The sequence below is a fragment of the Ambystoma mexicanum genome, chromosome 1q (assembly GCF_040938575.1).
Source record: "Ambystoma mexicanum isolate Mex_15411 chromosome 1q, UKY_AmexF1_1, whole genome shotgun sequence".
Lineage (NCBI taxonomy): Eukaryota > Metazoa > Chordata > Amphibia > Caudata > Ambystomatidae > Ambystoma > Ambystoma mexicanum.
Genome location: NC_090922.1, coordinates 852,663,990 through 852,684,773, shown reverse-complemented (window position 1 = coordinate 852,684,773; position 20,784 = coordinate 852,663,990). Strand labels below are relative to the sequence as shown.

The 20,784-nt window shown below is 46.6% G+C and overlaps 1 protein-coding gene across 4 annotated transcripts in view; it reads left to right on the top strand.

Annotated features, from left to right (window-relative positions):
• The window catches only part of LOC138538055 (complement factor H-like), a 981,558-nt gene that overhangs the window by 533,528 nt on the left and 427,246 nt on the right, over positions 1-20,784 (top strand). For all 4 annotated transcript variants that reach the window (XM_069641504.1, XM_069641501.1, XM_069641502.1 and 1 more), the window contains exon 11: positions 12,084-12,257. In XM_069641504.1, coding sequence (XP_069497605.1) covers positions 12,084-12,257 — 174 coding nt within the window. The remainder of the gene's footprint in view (positions 1-12,083; positions 12,258-20,784) is intronic.

The window sequence follows — 20,784 nt, the reverse complement described above, 5'->3', positions numbered from 1 at the left end:
AAAGAAAGGCTTGATATATCGCATAACTAAGGATCCAAGTAGAGGGGAACTGGAACAATTACTGGTGCCTAAAAGTTAGAGGCCAATTGTGCTAAGTTTAGCCCATGATGATATGGTAGGAGGGCACCTTGGAAAGGAAAAAACTCAAGAGAAACTGTTAAAAAGGTTCTTTTGGCCAGGGGTATACAGAGAAGTAACTAAATACTGTGAAGAGTGCCAGATCTGTCAGAAGACGAGTCCCCACAAACCACAAAAAGCCCCTCTACAACCAATGCCTCTTATAAAGGAACCATTTTCAAGAATAGGAATGGACCTGATTGGTCCCTTGGAGCCTAATAGCCATGGACATAAGTTCATTCTGGTCATAGTGGACTATGCCACCAGATACCCGGAGGCCTTCCCGATGAGGGGTGTGAGTGCCCAACAAGTATGCCAACAGTTGGTTCCGTTTTTTTCACGAGTTGGATTGCCTAACGAAATAGTAACAGATCAAGGCCGCAACTTTGTGTCAGGAATAATGCAGAAAGTGTGCAAGCAATTATGTATCAAGCAGCTACATACACCCATATATCACCCTCAAACGGATGGGCTAGTTGAGAGGTACAACAAAACTATTAAAACCATGCTCAAAAGAATAACCGCACCATCTGGAAAAGATTGGGACAGAGTGTTACCTTGGGTCTTGATGGTTCTCAGAGACACTCCCCAGTCATCAACGGGGTTCTCACTTTTTGAGCTCTTGTTTGGACATAAGCCAAAAACAATCCTTGACATAGCAAAAAAAGATTGGGAAGAACAAGAGGAAGAAAAACCTCTTACGGACTATGTCATAGAAATGAAGGAACACTGTACTAAACTTAGAGAGTTGGCCAATGAAAACCTGTGGAGAGCCCAGCTGTCACAAGCTACCTATTATAACCAGGACGCAAGGATGAGGACGTTTCAAGTAGGGGATAAGGTCCTGGTATTGTTGCCGAACTCCTCAAATAAAATGCTGGCTCAGTGGAGAGGACCATATACGATTTCAGCTGTCTTGGGCCCAGTGAATTACCAGGTCGAACAACCCGTCAGGAGGGAAATACAACAGAACTATCACATCAATCTCTTAAAAAAATGGAGGGAACCAGGAGGAGACCCCCTAAGAGTAAACCGACTAGAGGTGACGAATACAGAAAGGGCTTTCCAGGCTGTGAAATGGGGGACACAACTTGAGCCCGAGAAAAGAAAGGATCTTGAAAGTCACTTACAATCCTTGGAACAAGTGTTCTCTTACTATCCTGGGAAAGCGACCCTTGTAGAGCATGTGATTCACACGGACCCCGCTCAAACAGTAAGAGACCGCCCTTACAGATTGCCCGAATCAAAAAGAGCAGCCGTACAAGACGAGGTAGAAGAAATGTTATGCCTGGGAGTAATCGAGCCCTCCACCAGCCACTGGTCCTCGCCAATCGTGTTAGTACCCAAACCCGATGTCTCCATCAGGTTCTGTATGGATTACAGAAAACTTAACTCTATATCCACATTTCAAGCCTACCCCATGCCTAGGATTGATGAATTAATAGAGCAACTGAGTACAGCCCAGTATATCAGTACGATTGACCTAACCAAGGGTTATTGGCAGATACCCCTACGAGAAGAAGACAAGTTGAAGACGGCATTCTCTACTCCAACAGGTTTATACCAGTTCACCGTATTACCCTTTGGTTTACACGGCACTCCAGCAACTTTCCAGGCCTTAATGAATAAAGTATTGGCACCACACACAGCGTACAGTTCAGCATATCTGGATGATATTATCGTGTTTAGCAAAACATGGAATGACCACGTCGGACATTTGGTGAAAGTCATATCCTCACTGGGAAGGGCAGGACTGCACTTCAACCCTAAAAAAACCATCCGCGGTGCAAGGGAAACAAAGTATTTAGGTTACCTGGTGGGTGGTGTGGTTATTAAACCCCAGGTGGACAAAGTCGAGGCTATTACAAAGCTGACCATGCCTAGTAACCGAAAACAGATAAGAGCGTTCCTGGGATTCGTAGGCTACTATAGGAGGTTTATACCCATGTTCTACGCCATTGCTAGGCCCTTAACGGATGCCCTTAAATCCACCTACAAGGGGAATGTGTTACAGGACAACGTGGCCAAAACAGCTTTTCAGACTCTTAAAAGTATAATTTCAACTATGCCAGTTCTGAAATGTCCTGACTTCGGAAAACTGTTTTTGTACAGACCGATGCCTCTGGAACAGGATTGGGTGCCGTACTATCACAGGGCACGGAAGATAATTTAACACCAGCCTGCTATATCAGCAGGAAACTCCTACCCCATGAGAGAGTATACTCCACTTTGGAAAAAGAGTGTCTGGCCATCAAATGGGCCATTGAAACCTTACGATATTACCTGTTTGGAAGATCCTTCACAGTTTTCACAGACCATGCACCCCTGCAATGGTTGGCCACGAACAAGGAATCCAGTCAGAGTTCTCAGGTGGTTTCTCACGCTACAAGCATTTTCCTTCAAAACGGTGCATAAGCCGGCCTCATTTCAGGTTGCTCCGGACTATCTGTCCCGAAGCATGGATCGGCCCGAGCGGCTCGATTCCTGGGGTGGTGTGTGGGGTGGGACACATGGGACGCCGCGCAAGCATCGAGCCCGCTGGGACAGCAGAGGGGCCTGCGGGAAGCACTGAGGGTGACACCAGAGAACCAGAAAACGAGGCAAAAGATATGGCCCGGACAGAGGAGGAGGGGGCCACGGAAGGAGACTAGTCGACATGGTCGGAGGCAGACATGGGTGCCGTCCGTGACTTGTGTTGTCTGGGTGCAGGCAACCCGAGCTCACCGCTGGTAGCAGTGCGTGCATGGAGGGGTGACCCGTGCCCTGCCGACATGATATGCAGGAGCCGCTGGGATCGTGGGATGAGCGCTCGGCCAGTGCAAGGGACTGCCGGCATGTTACACAGGAGCCACGGAGACCGCAGCACGAACGCGCAACCCGAAAGGGGGACAGGAGTGAAAGGAGCCAGGCTGGGTGGCTACGTGGTTGCGGCCGAAGTCCCGGGACAGGGAAAAAACGAACGGGATCAAAGCCCACTCGCAACCCAGCAAGACCCAGACCAATGAAGAGTTATTGGGCAAGACGCCACAGACGGGGGACAAAACAAAGGGGTGCAAAAGGACTGAAAGATGAGGGGGGATAAAACAAGAACTTTAACCTTACCAAGGGTGGGGAACGCTGGTTGTGAAAACCCTGATCTTCACCTCACGGCACATGGCGGCGAGGCATCATGGCGACTGGTAGCACAGAAGGAAGGGGGCGGGGCTTGGGAGGGTTTTTCAAGCCTCAGAGCTGAGGAGGGACCTGATTGGTTCATGAGTGTCAAGCCCCTATATAAGTCAGAGAGAAGAAGGACTGATGGGGATTTCCATTTCTTCTTGCAGAATCAGTTTGAAAGCGAGGAAACAACAAGCTCATACCAGTGGGCTTATGAGGATTAACCCGAGGTTTCTGCCACAACTAGAGTCACCTCTGCTGAACTAAAGAGCTGAACTTTGGTTTCTTTTTTTCTGTTTTTATTTTCAAAGTCAATAAAGACTTGCCTTGGTTAATCTTACCTGCCTAGTCTGAGTGGTCTGTCACATTGGAATTTTCACTTTTGGATCTAGATTAGGTAAGATATTAGTGGATTACACACCGCCTTCACGTTGGAGCATGGTAGTCTTATTTATCAAACAAGTATTTGTAGATGCCTGCAGCTGACACTGTCCCTTCTCCCTCTGAGAGGGCTCTTGCACAAGGACCATGGAAGATGGTGTTGAAATACCTTCATACAATGTAGAGTCAGTTCGGGTGGCTATGAGCACTGGTTGCAATGCCTAAAGGTTTAATATGTCCCTGTTTCATGATCTTTGTGATTTTGGACTTTGAGTTGATTTTTTGCAAGAGTCGGTTGCTTTAGCATAACAGTGTGATGAATAATTTTCTGACCGACAGCCTCATATAGGTGGGCTAAAGTCAAAAGAGCAGTATTCATTGCCGTCAATGTATTATTTACTGTGGCATCATTCACAATTGTATTTCCATTAGCTAATGATCGTGAGGGTTCAGTTACCTTTAAATCCCTGTTAACATGTCGCGGAGTTGGCGGAATGAAAGAGAGAGAGTAGGATGACAATTGATGAAATGAACAATCATTATTTTCAGGTGATTGGAAAGTTATATGATCCCTAATACAAGTTTCCCCTTCTGTGGAAAATCCAAAGCTATGGGATCAGCATGTATGGGGGAGATTTTATTTAACTGGATCATATCACCAGTATTTGAATGTATGAACTGGACTTCGTCCACAAAGTCACAGGTGCTATTGTTTAGGTTTCTAAGTTCAAGAGTCTCATCATTGACCTCACCTGCTATTATCGTTGGGTTATCTGCATTCCTTAATTCATGCTGGGCTGCAACAGAGCACTCCTTAATTGACAGATTTTTTTCATTTGATGGTGCCGAGGCAGGGATTGCACTTTCAACAACTCTCCCACTTTGATCATAATTTAATAGTGCCGATTCTATGGTGACATCAGATATTTAGCGCAATCTCCGCTCCTTTTGAATTGTGCAAGGCAACAATTTCATTACTTCTACGGTTATCTAGTGTGACCACTGATTTGGATTTAATTTTGGGATCACTCGACTGTCGAAAAACGTGTCGGCTGTTTTCAAAGAATACCAATAAATGGTTCCAGAACAATAGACTTTTGCAAATATTTAAACTGACACACAAGTGCATTTATTTTGGAGTGGTTAAGCGCAAGCCACCAGCACAAACACTTTGTCCACCCTGCATTTACTTGCTCTTTCCAACTCAGAATTCATTTCAAACAGCATTCACACAGCATTCACTCATTTAAACACACATTCACACAGCATTCACTTCATACATCCACACAGCATCAACTTGCTCATTCACAAAGCATCCATTAGAAACAGCATTCACTCACTCATTCAAACACACATTCATGCAGCAATAGCTTGCTCTTTCATTCAGCGTTCAAACAGCATTCCTTCATTGAACTAGCCATACATAATATTCGTAGGGATTGTGCCCTCCGACGTATTCCTCATCTTAGATATCTCCTTCCAGCTCTGCTGGCCTCGGAAAATTTTTTCTTTAGAGGGCGCTGCGCGTCGACGTCCTCCGAGTCGATGTCCCTTGACAGCCGCCGTATCGACGCCGACGTCATCCTGGCTATAAAGGCCGCGCGCAGCGTCCGTTGCTCAGTTCCGTTTTTCCGCTCTTACTCAGTGCTTCGGAATACCGTTGCTCAGTTTTGTCAGGTTAAACCTATTTACCTCGAGTTATTCGATACCGTACTCGATGGCTTCTTCGTCGGAACCGATGACTCCTCGATCCGGCTTCAAAAAATGCTGAGATTGTGGGAAAAAGATGTCGCTGACTGACCCTCACAGAGTTTGTCTGTGGTGTTTGGGAGCTGAACACCATTGTTCGGAGTGCGAGGACTGTATGTCCATGACAGCTAAGGCCCTGAAGGAGCGTAGGGGGAAGCTGGAGAAAGGTAAGACTTTTAAAGCTTCTTCTTCGTCGACGAAGTCGAGACATTCGTCTCCTCGTCACCATTCGCGCTCCAGATCTCAGAGTGGGTCTCATCACTCCTCGAGATCGAAGCACTCGAAGAGGAGACGTCGAAGATCCCCTTCTCTGTCTTCCTCTTCCTCTGTTTCGCCAAAGAGAATCCCGTGCCCCACGAAACATAGTTCCCGGGCTAAATGGGAGGAATTCCGCAAAAATATGATGAGCGTCTTCGAGAAAGCGGCCTCGACCCCCTCGAAGACTGCCGAGAGCGATGCTCTGGTCGAAAGACCCGAAGGTCAAAAACGCCGTGAGTCGCAGTACCCGGCGAAGGAAACCTCTCGAGCGCGTCACAAACCCTCGAGTAGGACTATGACCTCCAAACCTTCCTCGAAGGTTCCGTCGACGAAGGTTCCGTCGACGTCGAGGTCGATGTCTTCGACGCCGTTGTCGAAGGGACCTTCGACACACGAGTCTGTCGACTCGACGCCAGCTTCGACACCAGTGTCGACGCCAAGAAAAGTCACGGTTACGACACACCCAGTGACTATCCCCAGGTCCTCGATGTCGATGGCTTCGAGATTGTCGAGCAGAATCCCAATTCTGTCGAGGTCATCAAGGCCTCCGCCTTTGTTTTCGACGCCACGCTCGAAGCCTTCGACGTCGGCGTCGACGACATCGACGTTTTCAAGGCCGATTATGACAAGTTCGGCACCCTCTGCCTTGGAAATGGGGTTTACACCCTTTATGAGTTCAGAACAATTGAGAACTATGTCCTCAATTATGGAAGAGGGTGAATTGTCTGAACAGGAAGACACATTTGAGTTGCAGGGACCTGAAAGCCCAATTCGAGAGGAATTTTCCTCTGAAGAACGCAGGTTAAAGGATCTTCATGATTCCTTACATGAGGCAAGTGGGTTAGACACCTCCCCTGAGGTGGAGTTTGCTAGGCCAGACCCAGGGGAGCATGCTGAAACCCCCTATGGAGCCTTAATGGCCAGGATCACAGAGTTTATGGGGTGGTCTGCACCTTCACAATCTTTCCAACAAGATGACCTCACGGATATTCTTGACAAAGGCCCACAGGAGGATCCTGTGGTGCCTTTTCATAAAGCTCTTCAGAGGAAGATTATGACGAACTGGGAAACCCCAGATGTCGTCCCGGCAGTAAATAAAAAACTGTCTACAAAGTACAGGGTATCCTCTACAGACCCGGAGTTTTTATCAAAACACCCATCCCCAGAAAGTCTGGTGGTACAGGCAGCATCCTCTACTGATGTCAAGACGGCTTATCCTACCGTCCCACAGGACAGGGACGATAAAAAAATATGATGCTATGGCAAAGAAAGTTTTTTCGGCATGTAGCATGGCGTTAAAATCTGTTAATGCTACTTGCACCCTTGCTAGATTCAGCCATACACTTTGGGAGTGTGCTTCTACAGCGGCTGACTGCATCCCGGAGGGAGAAGAAAGGGATGCGTTCCTGAATATCATACAGGACGGTAAAGACGCTATGTGCGAATCCCTCCAGACGGGCATTGATTCGCTGACAGTATCAGCAGAGCAATGGCGGCAAGTACAACAACCAGGAGATTCGCTTGGTTGAGAAAGTCTGGTTCTTGAACATGCCATTCGATGGCTCTTCTTTGTTCGGGAAAAAGGCGGATGACAGTTTAGAGAAACTGCAAACTTCAAAAGCAGCAGCAAAATCGCTAGGCGCTGCAATCCGTCAGACACCTTTTCGTCCCACAGGAACCTCTGCGAGGGGCAAGTCCTTTCGCTTCTACTCCGCATTCGGAAGAGGTAGAGGACGACCGGCTCAAAGGGGACAAAGAAGAACTACCCGAGGTGGACGGGGTAGATATTCAAAAGCCGCAGCAACAGCAGGTGCCTCTTTACCATCGGCATCTGCATCAGCCGCCCCAAAACCACTCTGAGGACTTCCCTCACAGGACACCTGTAGGAGGCAGGTTGACTCAACATCTGGCGGTATGGCAGGCTATCACATCAGATGCTTGGGCATTGGAAACAGTTGCCCAAGGTTACTGCCTGCCTTTCCTACGTATACCTCAGAGTCATCCACCGGGGATTAGCTCTCAGAAAGCTCCAGATCCGCTCCTCTTGCAGGAAATTTTGGACCTGCTAGAGAAAGGTGCCATAGAACCGGTACCTGTAGCGGAGAGGAACAAGGGCTGGCTCTCCCCTTACTTTCTCATTCCAAAGAAAGACGGAGGACTGAGACCCATCTTGGACTTGCGAGAATTGAACAAATTCCTCAGGAAAGACAAATTCAAGATGGTCACTCTTTCTCAGATCCTCCAGGCCCTTCAGTTCGAGGACTGGTTGGTATCTCTGGACCTTCAGGACGCTTATTTCCATGTGCCTATCCATCTCAAACACAGGAAATACCTGAGGTTCGCAATTGGCAACTCTCACTATCAATTTTCGAGTGCTGCCATTTGGGCTGACCTCCGCCCAGAGGGTCTTCACCAAGTTAATTTCAGTAGTGGCGGCAAGTCTAAGGAGGGAAGGGATTCACGTCTACCCCTACCTGGACGATTGGTTGATCAGGGCTGTTTCTTTGGAACAAGCTCAGATCCAGCTAAATCACGTGTGCCACTCCCTTCACAGACTGGGCTTCTCCCTCAATTTAAAGAAGTCACAAATGATACCATCGCAGAGACTCCAGTTCATAGGAGCGATCCTGGACACTTCCCTGGGAAAAGCCTCGCCACCAGAGGTGAAGGCTCAAGATATTCTACAGATGGTTACCAAGTTCCAACATGCCCAACGTCTCCCAGCCTTCCACTTTTTGAGGTTGCTAGGCCTCATGGCATCCTGCATTTTCCTAGTGCCAGAGGCTCGCCTGAGAATGAGATCCCTCCAGTGGGCACTGAGGACTCAGTGGTCACAATTCTCAGGGAGAATGACAGATCTTCTTCAGGTTCCCGACAGGGTGGCTCGAGACCTTCAGTGGTGGGCCTGTCAGGAGAACATTCTGAAAGGAGAACATTTTTGGCAACCCTGGCCGGAGATAACAGTAGTCACGGATGCCTCACTCACGGGGTGGGGATCCCACGCCAATGACTTGACCATCAACGGTCGTTGGTCTCCATCGGAGTCCAGACTACATATCAACCTGTTAGAGCTGAGAGCCATAAGACTTGCGCTGAAGGCGTTCCTGCCAGCTGTACAAGGGGAAAAACGTCCTGATAATGACGGACAACACGGTGGCCATGCATTACCTCAACAAAAGAGGAGGCGTAGGATCACTACCCCTGTGCAGAGAGGCGATGCAGCTCTGGTTTTGGGCAATCCAAGAAGGAATCTCTCTATCGGCAGTTCACCTAGCCGGAGAGAAGAACTTGACAGCGGACGCTCTGAGCAGGCAGAGCACAGTCTCCCACGAGTGGGAGCTAGCTCAGGAAGTCCTTTTAGAGATCTTCGGCCTTTGGGGAACCCCTCAGGTAGATCTGTTCGCCACCAGCCTCAACAGGAAATGCGATCTGTTCTGCTCAAGGGAATTTCCCCCGAGAGGAGCTCTGGGAGACGCGTTCATAGTGGACTGGGAGTTTCCGCTTCTGTACGCGTTCCCACCGGTCCCCTGTCATTCCTCAAATGATCAGGAGGTTGAGAAGATGCCGGAGAACCATGATCCTAATTGCCCTGGATTGGGCCAGGAGAACGTGGTACCTGGACCTTCTAGACTTGTCCATCTGCCCTCCAATTCGACTTCCACTCAGAGAGAACCTACTCTCACAGAAGGGAGGTCAGGTTCTCCATCCAGACATCAAAACCCTCAACCTTCACGCTTGGCTTCTGAAAGGCTGAGGTACAAGGATTGGGACCTCCCTGATGATGTTATGGAGGTGTTGCTTTCGGCAAGGAGGCCAGCAACAAAGTCTTTATACCGCTGCCGTTGGAACAGATTTTGCAGCTGGTGTAGAGAACAGAATATCGAACCTTTTTCATGTGGTACACCAATGGTTTTGTCCTTCCTACTATATTTGGCAAATTCAGGCCTTCAAGTTGGCACCATTAAGGGCCATCTCGCAGCGCTATCCATCTTTAAGCGCACTGCGGAAGAACCATCCTATTTCAAGTTAGCCTTGGTAATACAATTTCTAAAGGGGTTAACCAATGTTTATCCCCCAAGACCATTCCAAGTTCCCCTATGGGATTTAAACTTAGTCCTAACTTTCCTGATGGGCACACCTTTCGAACCACTCCATTCTTGTTCGTTAATATTCCTTACCCTTAAAACTGTTTTATTAATAGCACTTACTGCTAGAAGGGTGAGCGAATTACAAGCTCTTTCTTGTAAACCCCCTCACACTATCTTTCACAAAGACAAAGTTGTCCTGCAAGTGAAGCCTAATTTCCTCCCAAAGGTGGTTTCTGAATTCCATATCACTCAGAAGATTACCCTACCATCTTTCTATCCTCCTCCTCATCCGGGGAAAGAGGAAGAGAGGTTACACAGGCTAGACCCTAGAAGGGCTTTAAGTTTTTACATCAGTAGACTAGCCAGGATAAGACAGGCAGACCCGCTGTTTGAAGGTTACGCAGGTCACAAGCTGGGGTTACCAATAACTAAGCAAACCATTTCCAGATGGATCATTCTAGCCCTTCTGGAATGTTATAAACTGGCAGGGAAAGAGCCCCCTCAAAACCTTAGGGCTCATTCGACCAGAGGTATTGCAGCTTCATCGGCCCTCAAAAGAGGTGTGCCGGTTAAAGACATCTGTGCGGCCGCTACATGGTCGTCTGTCCATACCTTTACACGATTTTACAACTTGTATTCCTCCTCCAGTCAAGAGACTAGGTTTGGAAGGACTGTACTACATTCTATTCATCAATAGAAGACAGCATGAAGTCAGTACTCCCTCCTCCAATAATAGAATACTGCTATGGGAGCCTATCTAAGATGAGGAATACGTCAGAGGACACAATCCCTTCGAAGAACAAGTTACTTCTTACCTTGTAACGTTCTTTCGATGGGATGTTCCTCCGACGTATTCCTCATCAACCCTCCCATCCATCCCCGCAGTTCTACTTCCCTTGTTGTTGCAGCTTACGCTCCTTCAGGGTGATTAGTTTAGTCCAGAAAGAATTATTGTGGGCTACAAAACGGAACTGAGCAACGGACGGTGCGCGCGGCCTTTATAGCAAGGATGACGTCGGCGTCGATGCGGCGGCTGTCGAGGGACATTGACTCGGAGGACGTCGACGCGCAGCGCCCTCTAAAGAAAAAAATTTCCGAGTCCAGCAGAGCTGGAAGGAGATATCTAAGATGAGGAATACGTCGGAGGAACATCCCGTCGAAAGAACGTTACAAGGTAAGAAGTAACTTGTTCTTCTCACTCATTCACACATACATATATACCTATACACCAAAAACATACACATCATACAAACAAAATTAAATTCTACACTTACCTCAGCCCCGGTCTCGATCCTGACCGTCTCTACAATGCCACCTCCTGTGACAAGGGCCCTCTGGCTCCTGTGCACAAGAACAGGAAACAGGAAACGGAGAGCACTTCCTGGTTCTGGCAGAGAATGCCATATTGTCAGTGTCCCATTCAGTCTCAATGTGCTGGGAGACTCAGGAACACCACCTCATATTCAGCCATGCAGTTACCCAGCCTGCATCCCCAAAAGGCTCTGCAAGGCTGGGAAAGCAAAATGTCCCCATCCTTGCATGGTCCATTGAACATGCGTACTGGGGAATACAAACTGACAAAGGGAAACTATCTTTCCCTTTGAGATTTTAAGCTGCGGCACCTCCATAACGGACGAGGGTACTGCCAGGTCAGCACCCTGTCGCCCTCATGGAGAGCCACCCCTGCCTTTGAGTGGAGAATGGGAGATCATGCTGAAGCTGCATTTCTTTAGCTTCACTCCTGTAATTAAAGGTTGCATGGCACTGACATCACAATTTGAAAATCATAATAAGGTCTGCTAGTTGTGGCGTACACATAAGAATGTTTTAATGTATTTGGGTAGTTGTGATGTGGGTTATAAAGGTACTATTTATACCCAGTAACCCCAGAAGCAGAAAGCTGGTGGTTAGGAGCTGTGGATTTAGATCGGAGATTGAGTTAGCAACTTATTGCTTGTATTACTTGCTTGTGCTGACAGATACATGCCACAATCTAAGCAACCAGATTGCAAGGCACACTTGGCATATATGCTCATTACATATGTATATTATATCAACGTTAGTAATAACAACTACTTCACTCGAGTAATCATGGAATATTTGTATTACAAGTGAGTTGGCCATCACAATTTGCCACTTGTAAGAAAATGACAAAGAGGAATTGATTAATTTGTAAAAATGTTCCATGTATTACTATTTATTTGTACTCCATGTGCCTACTGACTCTAGTTATTGCATGATGTCATTCCAAAGCTTAATATTTGAATTGGTGTCTTGCTCATTCGGCCCATACATGCAACAACAAATCTAATACAACTTTTTTTTGCTTTTTAGAAATTACTTGTTCGATACCATATCCACCTGAGAAACTGCTTTTCCGAACGGCACGAAACTTTAAAAATGGCCAAGTTGTGACATTTGAATGTGACAATGGATATACATTGAATGGAGATGAAAAAATACAGTGCTACTATTTTGGATGGTATCCAAATGTTCCTCGCTGTGAAGGTAAATATGGCCACCCTAATCACTTCACATGTATGTTTGTAGAGGATTGCAAAGGCGCAAAGCTAGCTAGGAAGCCACTGCGTGTTGTTCATAAAAGGGAGAGGCATGGTCAGAGCTACAAGAGACACAGGAGGGGAAAGGTAATACTGGAAGAGTAGGGGGGCTGTTGGTATCGGATGTGAGTGAATGCTATATTTCAATAGAATCCGGCACATTGATCTACGCCTAAAGCAAACATTCAAGTAGTTACCTTTACAAATGATAAACCTCTGTTGACCTTGTGAACAACTTAACTTGTGAATAACTTAACATCTTGCATAGTTGTGTTCAGCGGACTCTAAGACAGGGGTGGATACTAGACAAGTGGTAGGTGCAGTATGGACATTCTAATGCAAATGAAATCTTCAGTCTGTTTTCTTTTGAGTGGAATCATGCCCGATAGCCCCCAGTGCTCACACTGATGTTATGCCTCTGCTAAATCTTGGAACTGCTGAAGAAAACCAGTATCCCTCCAACGCTTAGGCGTATACAGGACATCATTACAAGGATGGTAATATTGCAAACACATGGTATTTTTAGTACATCCTATTTGTAAAATGCTACTTAGGCCTTGAATATGTTGAGTAATATCCTTTACATCAGCTAAACCCCTCGTCTCCTTACTCAGTTTAATGAGGTATTTTCTTCTCAGTAAGACATTGTTTAAAGATGAATTGTTCGACAAAGTGTGCCTCCCCTTAGCCCCACACCTCCTTCTGTCCAGAAAAGGGGAGGTGCAGATACTGCGTTGCCTGTCATAACCCAGTCAAAGTCCCTGGATCGGGGCCGGAGGTGGAGGATTTGAGTAAGGTGACTGAAGTAATGGAGGTTACCCAACGTGAACATAGTATTACCCTCAGCTCCCCACTATCATTACCTTTCGCAGTTTAAAAAAGACATACCCCGATACCACAATGAGAGGCATGCAGAATATAATACATATTTATCAAATAATTATGCAAAGGAAACCTTATTTTGTGAAACAAACACCCTCAAGAGAACTCCCAGTTGGAATCTCTCCAATTGTGGATCATCTGATTTGTCTGTTCCACCCTTATCTGGTATTCTTCTTCACCTATCCGGGTAGGTTTCTCATTCTTTGATGGTGTGGCAATGGTCCCCTGCACCACAACCTTGAAAGCAACCGCCACGGAGGAAGTGATCAGTCTGGAACATCTATCCTCCAGTGTAGAACTGGTGTGCACACTAGGTCCAGAGGAACTAGGGGTGCGTGTGGGTGCAGCTATTATCCTACCTGCACTCGGCACTGCAGGATGACTGGATGCAGTTCTGGGCAAAGTAGGGCTTGGGCTAGGAACAGATGGTGGGCTAGCATACATCCCGCTCAACTTAATCTTTGTGTCTGCTCAGCCAGTTTATCTATCTGATAATGTTTTCCTTTCATTTCATCCTCTTTTACCTGACTCCTTTTCTAGCCCATTGTCTCTATATTTGTGTCACACCACAACCTTCGCTCTTTTAAAGCTACCACTTCTTCATCTTCTTTGGCTTTAGAGCTCTCTTCTTTAGAGCAGTTTTCTTATCTTACTGTTGACTCTGTTTCTACTCATTTTAACACTGCTTTATCATCAACATTTGATCCCTTAAACCCTGCTACTCCATTTTCTCCCTCTAAAAAGCAATCTCAACCGTGGCTCTCTTCTGATCGTCACTCTCTTTGATAGGCCCTACATAAGGATGAACGTTGTTGGAAAAAATCACATAGCCTTGAAGATCTACATTCTTTATCCTCCCTTCACTCTTATGATTCTTCTCTCTTAGCTGCAGAGACACAATTGTTTTATTTTCTTACTCTTTCTATTTCTCATCATCCTCAACGCCTTTTTCAATTGTTGAGCTCTATTCTCTCACCTCGTCCTCCTGATCCCTCTGTCTTCTTCTTTGTCAGCCACTGACTTTGCTGACTTTTTTACTGTTAAAGTAGCCTTGCTTGCTCATCTTTTCACTAAACCGCCACTCCTACATCTCCTCTATCTGCTACTTCTTCTCCTTCCAGTAGCTCCACTTCACTCTTCCTTTTCTCCTCTATCTGATTCTGACACTTCATTATTCCTGGCCAGGGCTCAACCCGCTGCATCCCCTTTGGATCCGATTCCTTCTGCTCTCATTTCCTCTATATATTCTCCTTTGGTTCCTTAGCTTACTGTTTTGAACATTTGCACAGCCCCGGCAAAGGCATCCATGGGTGATCATTTTACCAAAATGCCGGCTGTTTTCTTTTTTCACCATTTCAGCATTCCATGTACTTTCTTGTTCCTTCTCCTGACATCCAGGGTATGAAATTCCTTTGTGTTAACTTTATCTTCGGCAGGAATCCTGTGCATTTCCTGCTCAGGCTCCCGAGTGTCTGTGAAGGCAGGAAGCGAGGGAAAAGTCCAAAACTCCACTGCCCATTGTTTTCCATCCTGACTGTGAGAATCCAGTTCAAACTAGAAGGCTGGCTGTCCTGAAAGGACTGCCAACCGCCCAAGTTTGAATGTTGCATGTCTGTTTGATTGGCTGTGGTCCTGCATAAAAGTCTGATACTGGAAGCTGAAGAGGTAGTCGACCACTGGAATCCAAACCAACTAGGGAGATGAAGAACCCGCAGCTGAGACGATTTCCAGCTACCATAGAGCCTTCTGTGTAACCAGAGCCTACTGTAGCCCTTCCTTCCCATCTACCTGGTACTTTCAAAACAATGACCCCAACCTAGAGCCTGGTGAGACCCACTAGTCTCAAGATGATCTGCATTTTGAACCATCCCACGCCATGCTGCAAACTTAAGGGGCTGCAATACCCTAATACCCTCAGACGTCGAGCCATTGTGCATGCACAGTCTTCTGAATTCTGAATCTTGCTGAAACTTTGTGGGCATCCTGCTGGATCTCCAGAGGCATGACTCGGGTCCGAAAAGTCCCCTTACCAGAGTGCTGGACCTTGCACATGACAGGAATCTGACCAGCGATATTCTTGCTACTTCTGTGCTCCTGAAAAGGCCCCAAATCCACAGAGCCACATCCAGTCATGAGGAAACTCTAGCCTGGAGCCTTCGCCTGTGACCCCCTACTGCAAAAGTTCTTTCTTCCATCTTCTTGACAAAGGAATCCGTTGACCGGGTTTTTGGCTGTAGATCCTGAAGTCTTCCTGCTGCAACTCTTCTTCTGTGATGAGGTACTGTGTTGGCTAGGGTATTTCACCTACCTTAAGCCTTTGTGATTTTTTATAGCTTTAGGGTGTTTAATGTGATTGGGAGGCTTGAAACACTTGTGTATAGGTGCGTTATAAATGTCATATCACATCACTCATCCAGTTCACCCAGGCCCACTGTGGTATCCTCCTATGGTGTCTTCTCTGATGCCCCTTGACCATCAACTAACTTTAAAGTGAAAGAATTACTTGTTTGAACAGTCTTCTTCTGGAACTCTGACTTTGCCTTCAACTGAACCCTTTCTCACCCTGCCTACAGCTGGCACGTAGACCACTAGGGTCCCTCTACTGCCTATGAGTGAACTCATGCTATAGAATAAGGGAAGGACTGGATAAGAAACGGGTTTTGCCTTGACAAGAATAACAAGTGTGCAAATGTTACTTACTTGTAAAAGAAGTTGGTTGGTAACTCTGAGAGTGCACAGTTGCACAAGTTCATACTTACCTTGAATGGCACTATTTTGCAAAACATATAAAAGGTTACTTTCCTGTGGATTGGTTGTGCCTCTTCCCAAAAATGAATGCTTTTGTTTTCACTTTACTATTCCTGTTAGGATAAATGTATGAGTGTCCCCAATTGGGTTTTGCTTCCCCAGACTTGCTGTTAGCCTGTTCAGAATAAGGGCCTCATTACACCGATGGCGGAGAACCATGGCGCTGTTAGCGCCATGGTTCATGCCGATAACATACCGGCACCGCCTTGGCAGAAAGGGGAATTACCGCCCCATTCCAAGGTTGGCGGGGCGGTAATTCTCTCTTCCACCATTGCCCTTCCCCATTCCCATTTTTGGCCCATAGGGCTCAATGGGAATGGGGAAGGCGCTAATTACGGTACCGCAAATTGCGGTACCGTAATTAGCTCCCTGGGTCCCTTTGCGGGTTGGTTTTTAACGCCTGCAAAAAGCAGGCATTAAATCCCCCAATCCGCAAAGGGACCTCGTAGTAAGGCGGTAAGGATTTACAGGTACCGGTATTTTACCGGTACCGGTAAATCCTTACCGCCATCCGTGTAATGAGGCTCTAAGTCTGCCTTAGGTTACACTTACCTCTTAAGTTGCTGATAGTTCTTTTAAAAAGTATATCAGTTTTACTTACCTTGTGTTAGCTGTGTGCCACCCTAAAACAAGTTAGTTATCGCTTACCTTGCCTGAACTGATCTGAAAAGCAAACTGTAATAGAATATTACAACATTGGCCCTCATTACAAGTTAGGCGGTGGACCATGGTGCTATTAGCACCATGGTCCATGCCGGATTCCGCCATGGTGGATGGCGGAATTACCGCCCCATTCCAAGGTGAGTGGGGCGGTAATTCCCCATTCACCATTTGCCCTTCCCCATTCCCATTTTTGCCCCATAGGGCATAATGGGGATGGGGAAGGCTCCAATTACGGCACCGTAAATTACAATGCCGTAATTAGCACCAAGGTCGCTTAGCGCCTTGGACTTTAACGCCTGCAAAAAGCAGGCGTTAAAGTGTGAATCAGGCGTTAAGGGTTAATGGTGCCGACGGCGCTGTTAAACCCTTAACGCCTGACTTGTAATGAGGGCCATTGTGTATTACCTGCCTAGAATATCTGTGTACCATTCCTGAAAAGTGTTCCTTTAGGTGTAGCGGACCTTGGTCTGCCTGGTGCATACAGCATTAGTGTAAAGTAGAGTTTTTGCTTATCTTAGCCTGTGTTCCACTGAGCTGAACAGCAGCTGCAATTGTATATTTCACCAAAAAAGTCTTACTCACCTAATATAACTGTGGGTTATCACAAAAGTAGTAGTATCTGTGTTCCACTATTCAGAAAAGTGTATGTACATGTTGGTTTACTATGTGATTTCTTGCTGAGTGTCACTGCATAACTGAAAGGGTCTACTACCCTACTTGTATTGATGAAAGTAATCAGAGTAATCTGTGGTTTTACCCCCCCCCCCCTAGAAATACTGTTAGGTGCTCTAAATAAGGTATGTGCTTTGATCTGTTTATTTAAAGCATAGTGTTGTTTTTATTATGTGTTTGTATGCTTTATAATAGTACTTACCCAACAATCTCGTGGTCTGCTTGTATATAAAATAAACCCTTTATTTTTAACAATACATAGTGCCTCATTATAAGTCAGGCGGTAAGGGGTTAATGGCGATGGTAAGAGTGCCGGCGCCGTCAACCCCGTACCGCCTGATTACGAGGTCCCCTCGGCCCGTTGTTTGCTCCCTCTCCCATTCCCATTCAGCCCTATGGAGGCTGAAATGGGAATGGGGAAGGTCCGGGCCCGGGTTCCTGAAGGGAGGAATTGCCGGGCCCTCTGAACTCGGAATGGCCTGGTAATTCTCCATTCTGGGAACCCGGCCCGGACCCGATTTTGGCGGCAGCCATAGCGGCATGGCTACCGCCAAAGTCGTAATGATGGCCATAGTGTGTCATTGTTTCTTTGTACCATATGTTTACTACAATTTCTTTGTACTGATTTTACAGCCCTCTCTCCCTAGTAAGATAAGACTGGCTGCTCTGTCTACACTACTATAAACTCATGTGGTACAGCCTTATACTAAGAGTGGAGTCTTGTACTGTCTCAGTTGAAAGGTTTTACTAAGTCCTTGGACTTCAGAAAAAACTGTCCTAACAGATACCAGAGGAAAGCTCAGTTCCAAGGTCACTGCTAGCACCAATAGGATAGGGATGTAAGTCATTCACAGCCAAAATGGGACCGCAAGGATCAACTACTCCACTTGCACAATTGTTTCGGAAGGTTCCTCAGAACTAGTGAGAAAGGTAGGTAGAGGCACCACTGAGTATTCACCTTGAAGGCAAACAGGTCCACAATTGGGTTGCCGTATGTCCAACCAATCTGGAGAAAGGCACTAGATGCCCGAGTCATTAACAAGGAAAAGGGAAAGATTTAATAAAAGTCAGCCTGCCTGTCTCTATGTTGAGAGTTCCCTGAAGGTGAACCACCCAGGATGATGGAAGATGTCTTTCTTCGAGGAAAATGTATCAACTGACACCTGGTTCAGTGATTGAGCTTGTGTTCCCACCTAGCTATCTATGTATGCTTTTGTGAACATGTTGTCCTTTCGTATAAATACTGCATTGTTTTCCAAGTAGGATGAAAAGGTCTGCTAGGCTCTGAGTACTGCAGACAGTACCTTCTAATGGATTATTGCGAACTCTCCCAGTGGGACTACCTTCATTAAGCCAATTTGTGTATCAGAATGGCTTCTAAGCCCATCTGCTGGTACTTGTTTTCCGGCTATCAGCTGATGTGGTAACATTGATAAATCATTCTCCACGTTTCACAGATTGAGTGAGGGCAACAACCTTCTTGACCCTGCCTACTCTGTCTTCAGACCCCTCAATGAAACTGATTCCTCCCTGGTCTCTATCTGAGATGACTTGAAAAGAACAGCAGGCTCTGAGGGCTGCACTGCTCTCATCCTCCTTGACCTCTCAGCAGCCTTCAACACGTTTAACCACTCCACCCTCGCAAAACAGACTGTTTACCCTAGGCATAAGGGGCAATGCCCTCAGATGGATCGCCTCTTTCCTCTCTGACTGCTCCCAAATTGTCTCCATCCTTTCTCCTCTTCGCTCTGCCCAGTGCCATACAGAGTCCCCCGGGGAGCATCCCTCTGCCCCCTACTCTTAAACCTCTACCTTTCACCCCTCCCCAAGCTCACCCATTTCAACAATCGCACCTGTAACAACTATGCTGATCACACCCAGATTATCCTCAAGATTCACAACTTCCCCTCCTCACCCCACCCAGACCTCTCATCCTGCCACTCAGACATTGAACCCTGGATGATGAACAATCACCTGCTCCTCAGCCTTCGAGAAAATGAAATCCTAATCTGCGGCAAAATAGCTCTCTTCCCCCAACCTATCCCTTGGCCGCACTCATCCCCCAACCTATCCCTTGGCCCTTGGACCTGTGACCACTGCATCCGCCTCAGTGAAAAACCTAGGATGCACTTTTAGCTCAGACCTGACCCTCTCCTGTCACATCCATCCAGTCTTCAGATCATGCACCTTCCAAATCTACATACTCAAGTGGATCTTTTCTTATCTCTCCTATGCCACAGAGTTTATTCAATCATGGCCATCATCCTCTAACACCTAGAATACTCGAACTCCCTCTACCTAGGCGTGTCTACATATCAACTGAGAAAGCTGCAACGGATTCAAAGCTCCACAGCAAAGCTCCTCCTCGTATTCTCCCACAGAAAACACATCGCCCCTGCACTCAGGAGACTCCACTGGCTGCCCATTAGCTAAAGCCATGCGCATTACCCGCACAATTCACAAGAAAGGCCGGATTTCCAACAAAACAAGCTCACTCACTACCACCCCACCAGAATCCTCAGACATGGCTTTGCACACCTACTGGTAATCGCTCCTTTCAAGATCTCAAGATTAGGAGGTGCCTGTTTCTCTGTTCTCGCACCCACTTTCTGGAACTCTCTGCCCCTCACGCTCTGTCTCATAGAGAATCCTCAGGCCTTGATCACACTGATCATCCCGTAGGAGGATAATCAGGCACCTCAGACCCCTCACTCGTGTTTGGAAATGCAGGTCATTCTAAAGCACAGGAGGGTGGGCCATGCCGCTGCATGTAATCATGAAATGGGGACCTTGTTTTCTCACTAGAAGGAACTAGGGATGGCAAGCTCTTACTCTAAGAACACCTCATAGGGTGACAATTCTGCATTAATCTAGCACTTAGATCACATGTGAAACATAGCACTGCTGCTTCTACATAATGGGACCCAAGAAGTAGATACTGTAAATTTTAATAAATCATACCTTTGCCAAATTAGTAAACCCAAGTGAAAGTTCATCCACAGGATTACATAGAACAATTTAACCTACTTCAAAAATACTAATCTGGTTTCAGGCACAGGAGATGACCAGACATGATATGATGTGATAGGTTATTTATAACGCGCTTAATACCGAGAGGTTTCTAAACGCGGACCCGGGGATCGAACCTGTGTTGCTCTGTGTCATCTTGTTTCCAGGGCGAGCACGTTGCCCCTGATCTATCCTCCCGAGATACCAGTTATCATACGAGAGGCCTACCTTGTTACCATCGATGAAGGCCAGTTTGCAGCCCCTATTTCCAATGAACTATCAGTGACCCCCAACCTATAGACTGTGACATACTGATCAAAAGACGAAAGGAATAGATGGGTTTCTCAGAACATCATGGCATGGGTTCTATATTCCATCAGAAACCCTAAACACAAAATTAAGTTCCCCCAATATTTCTAACAATGGATCACATATGGGCC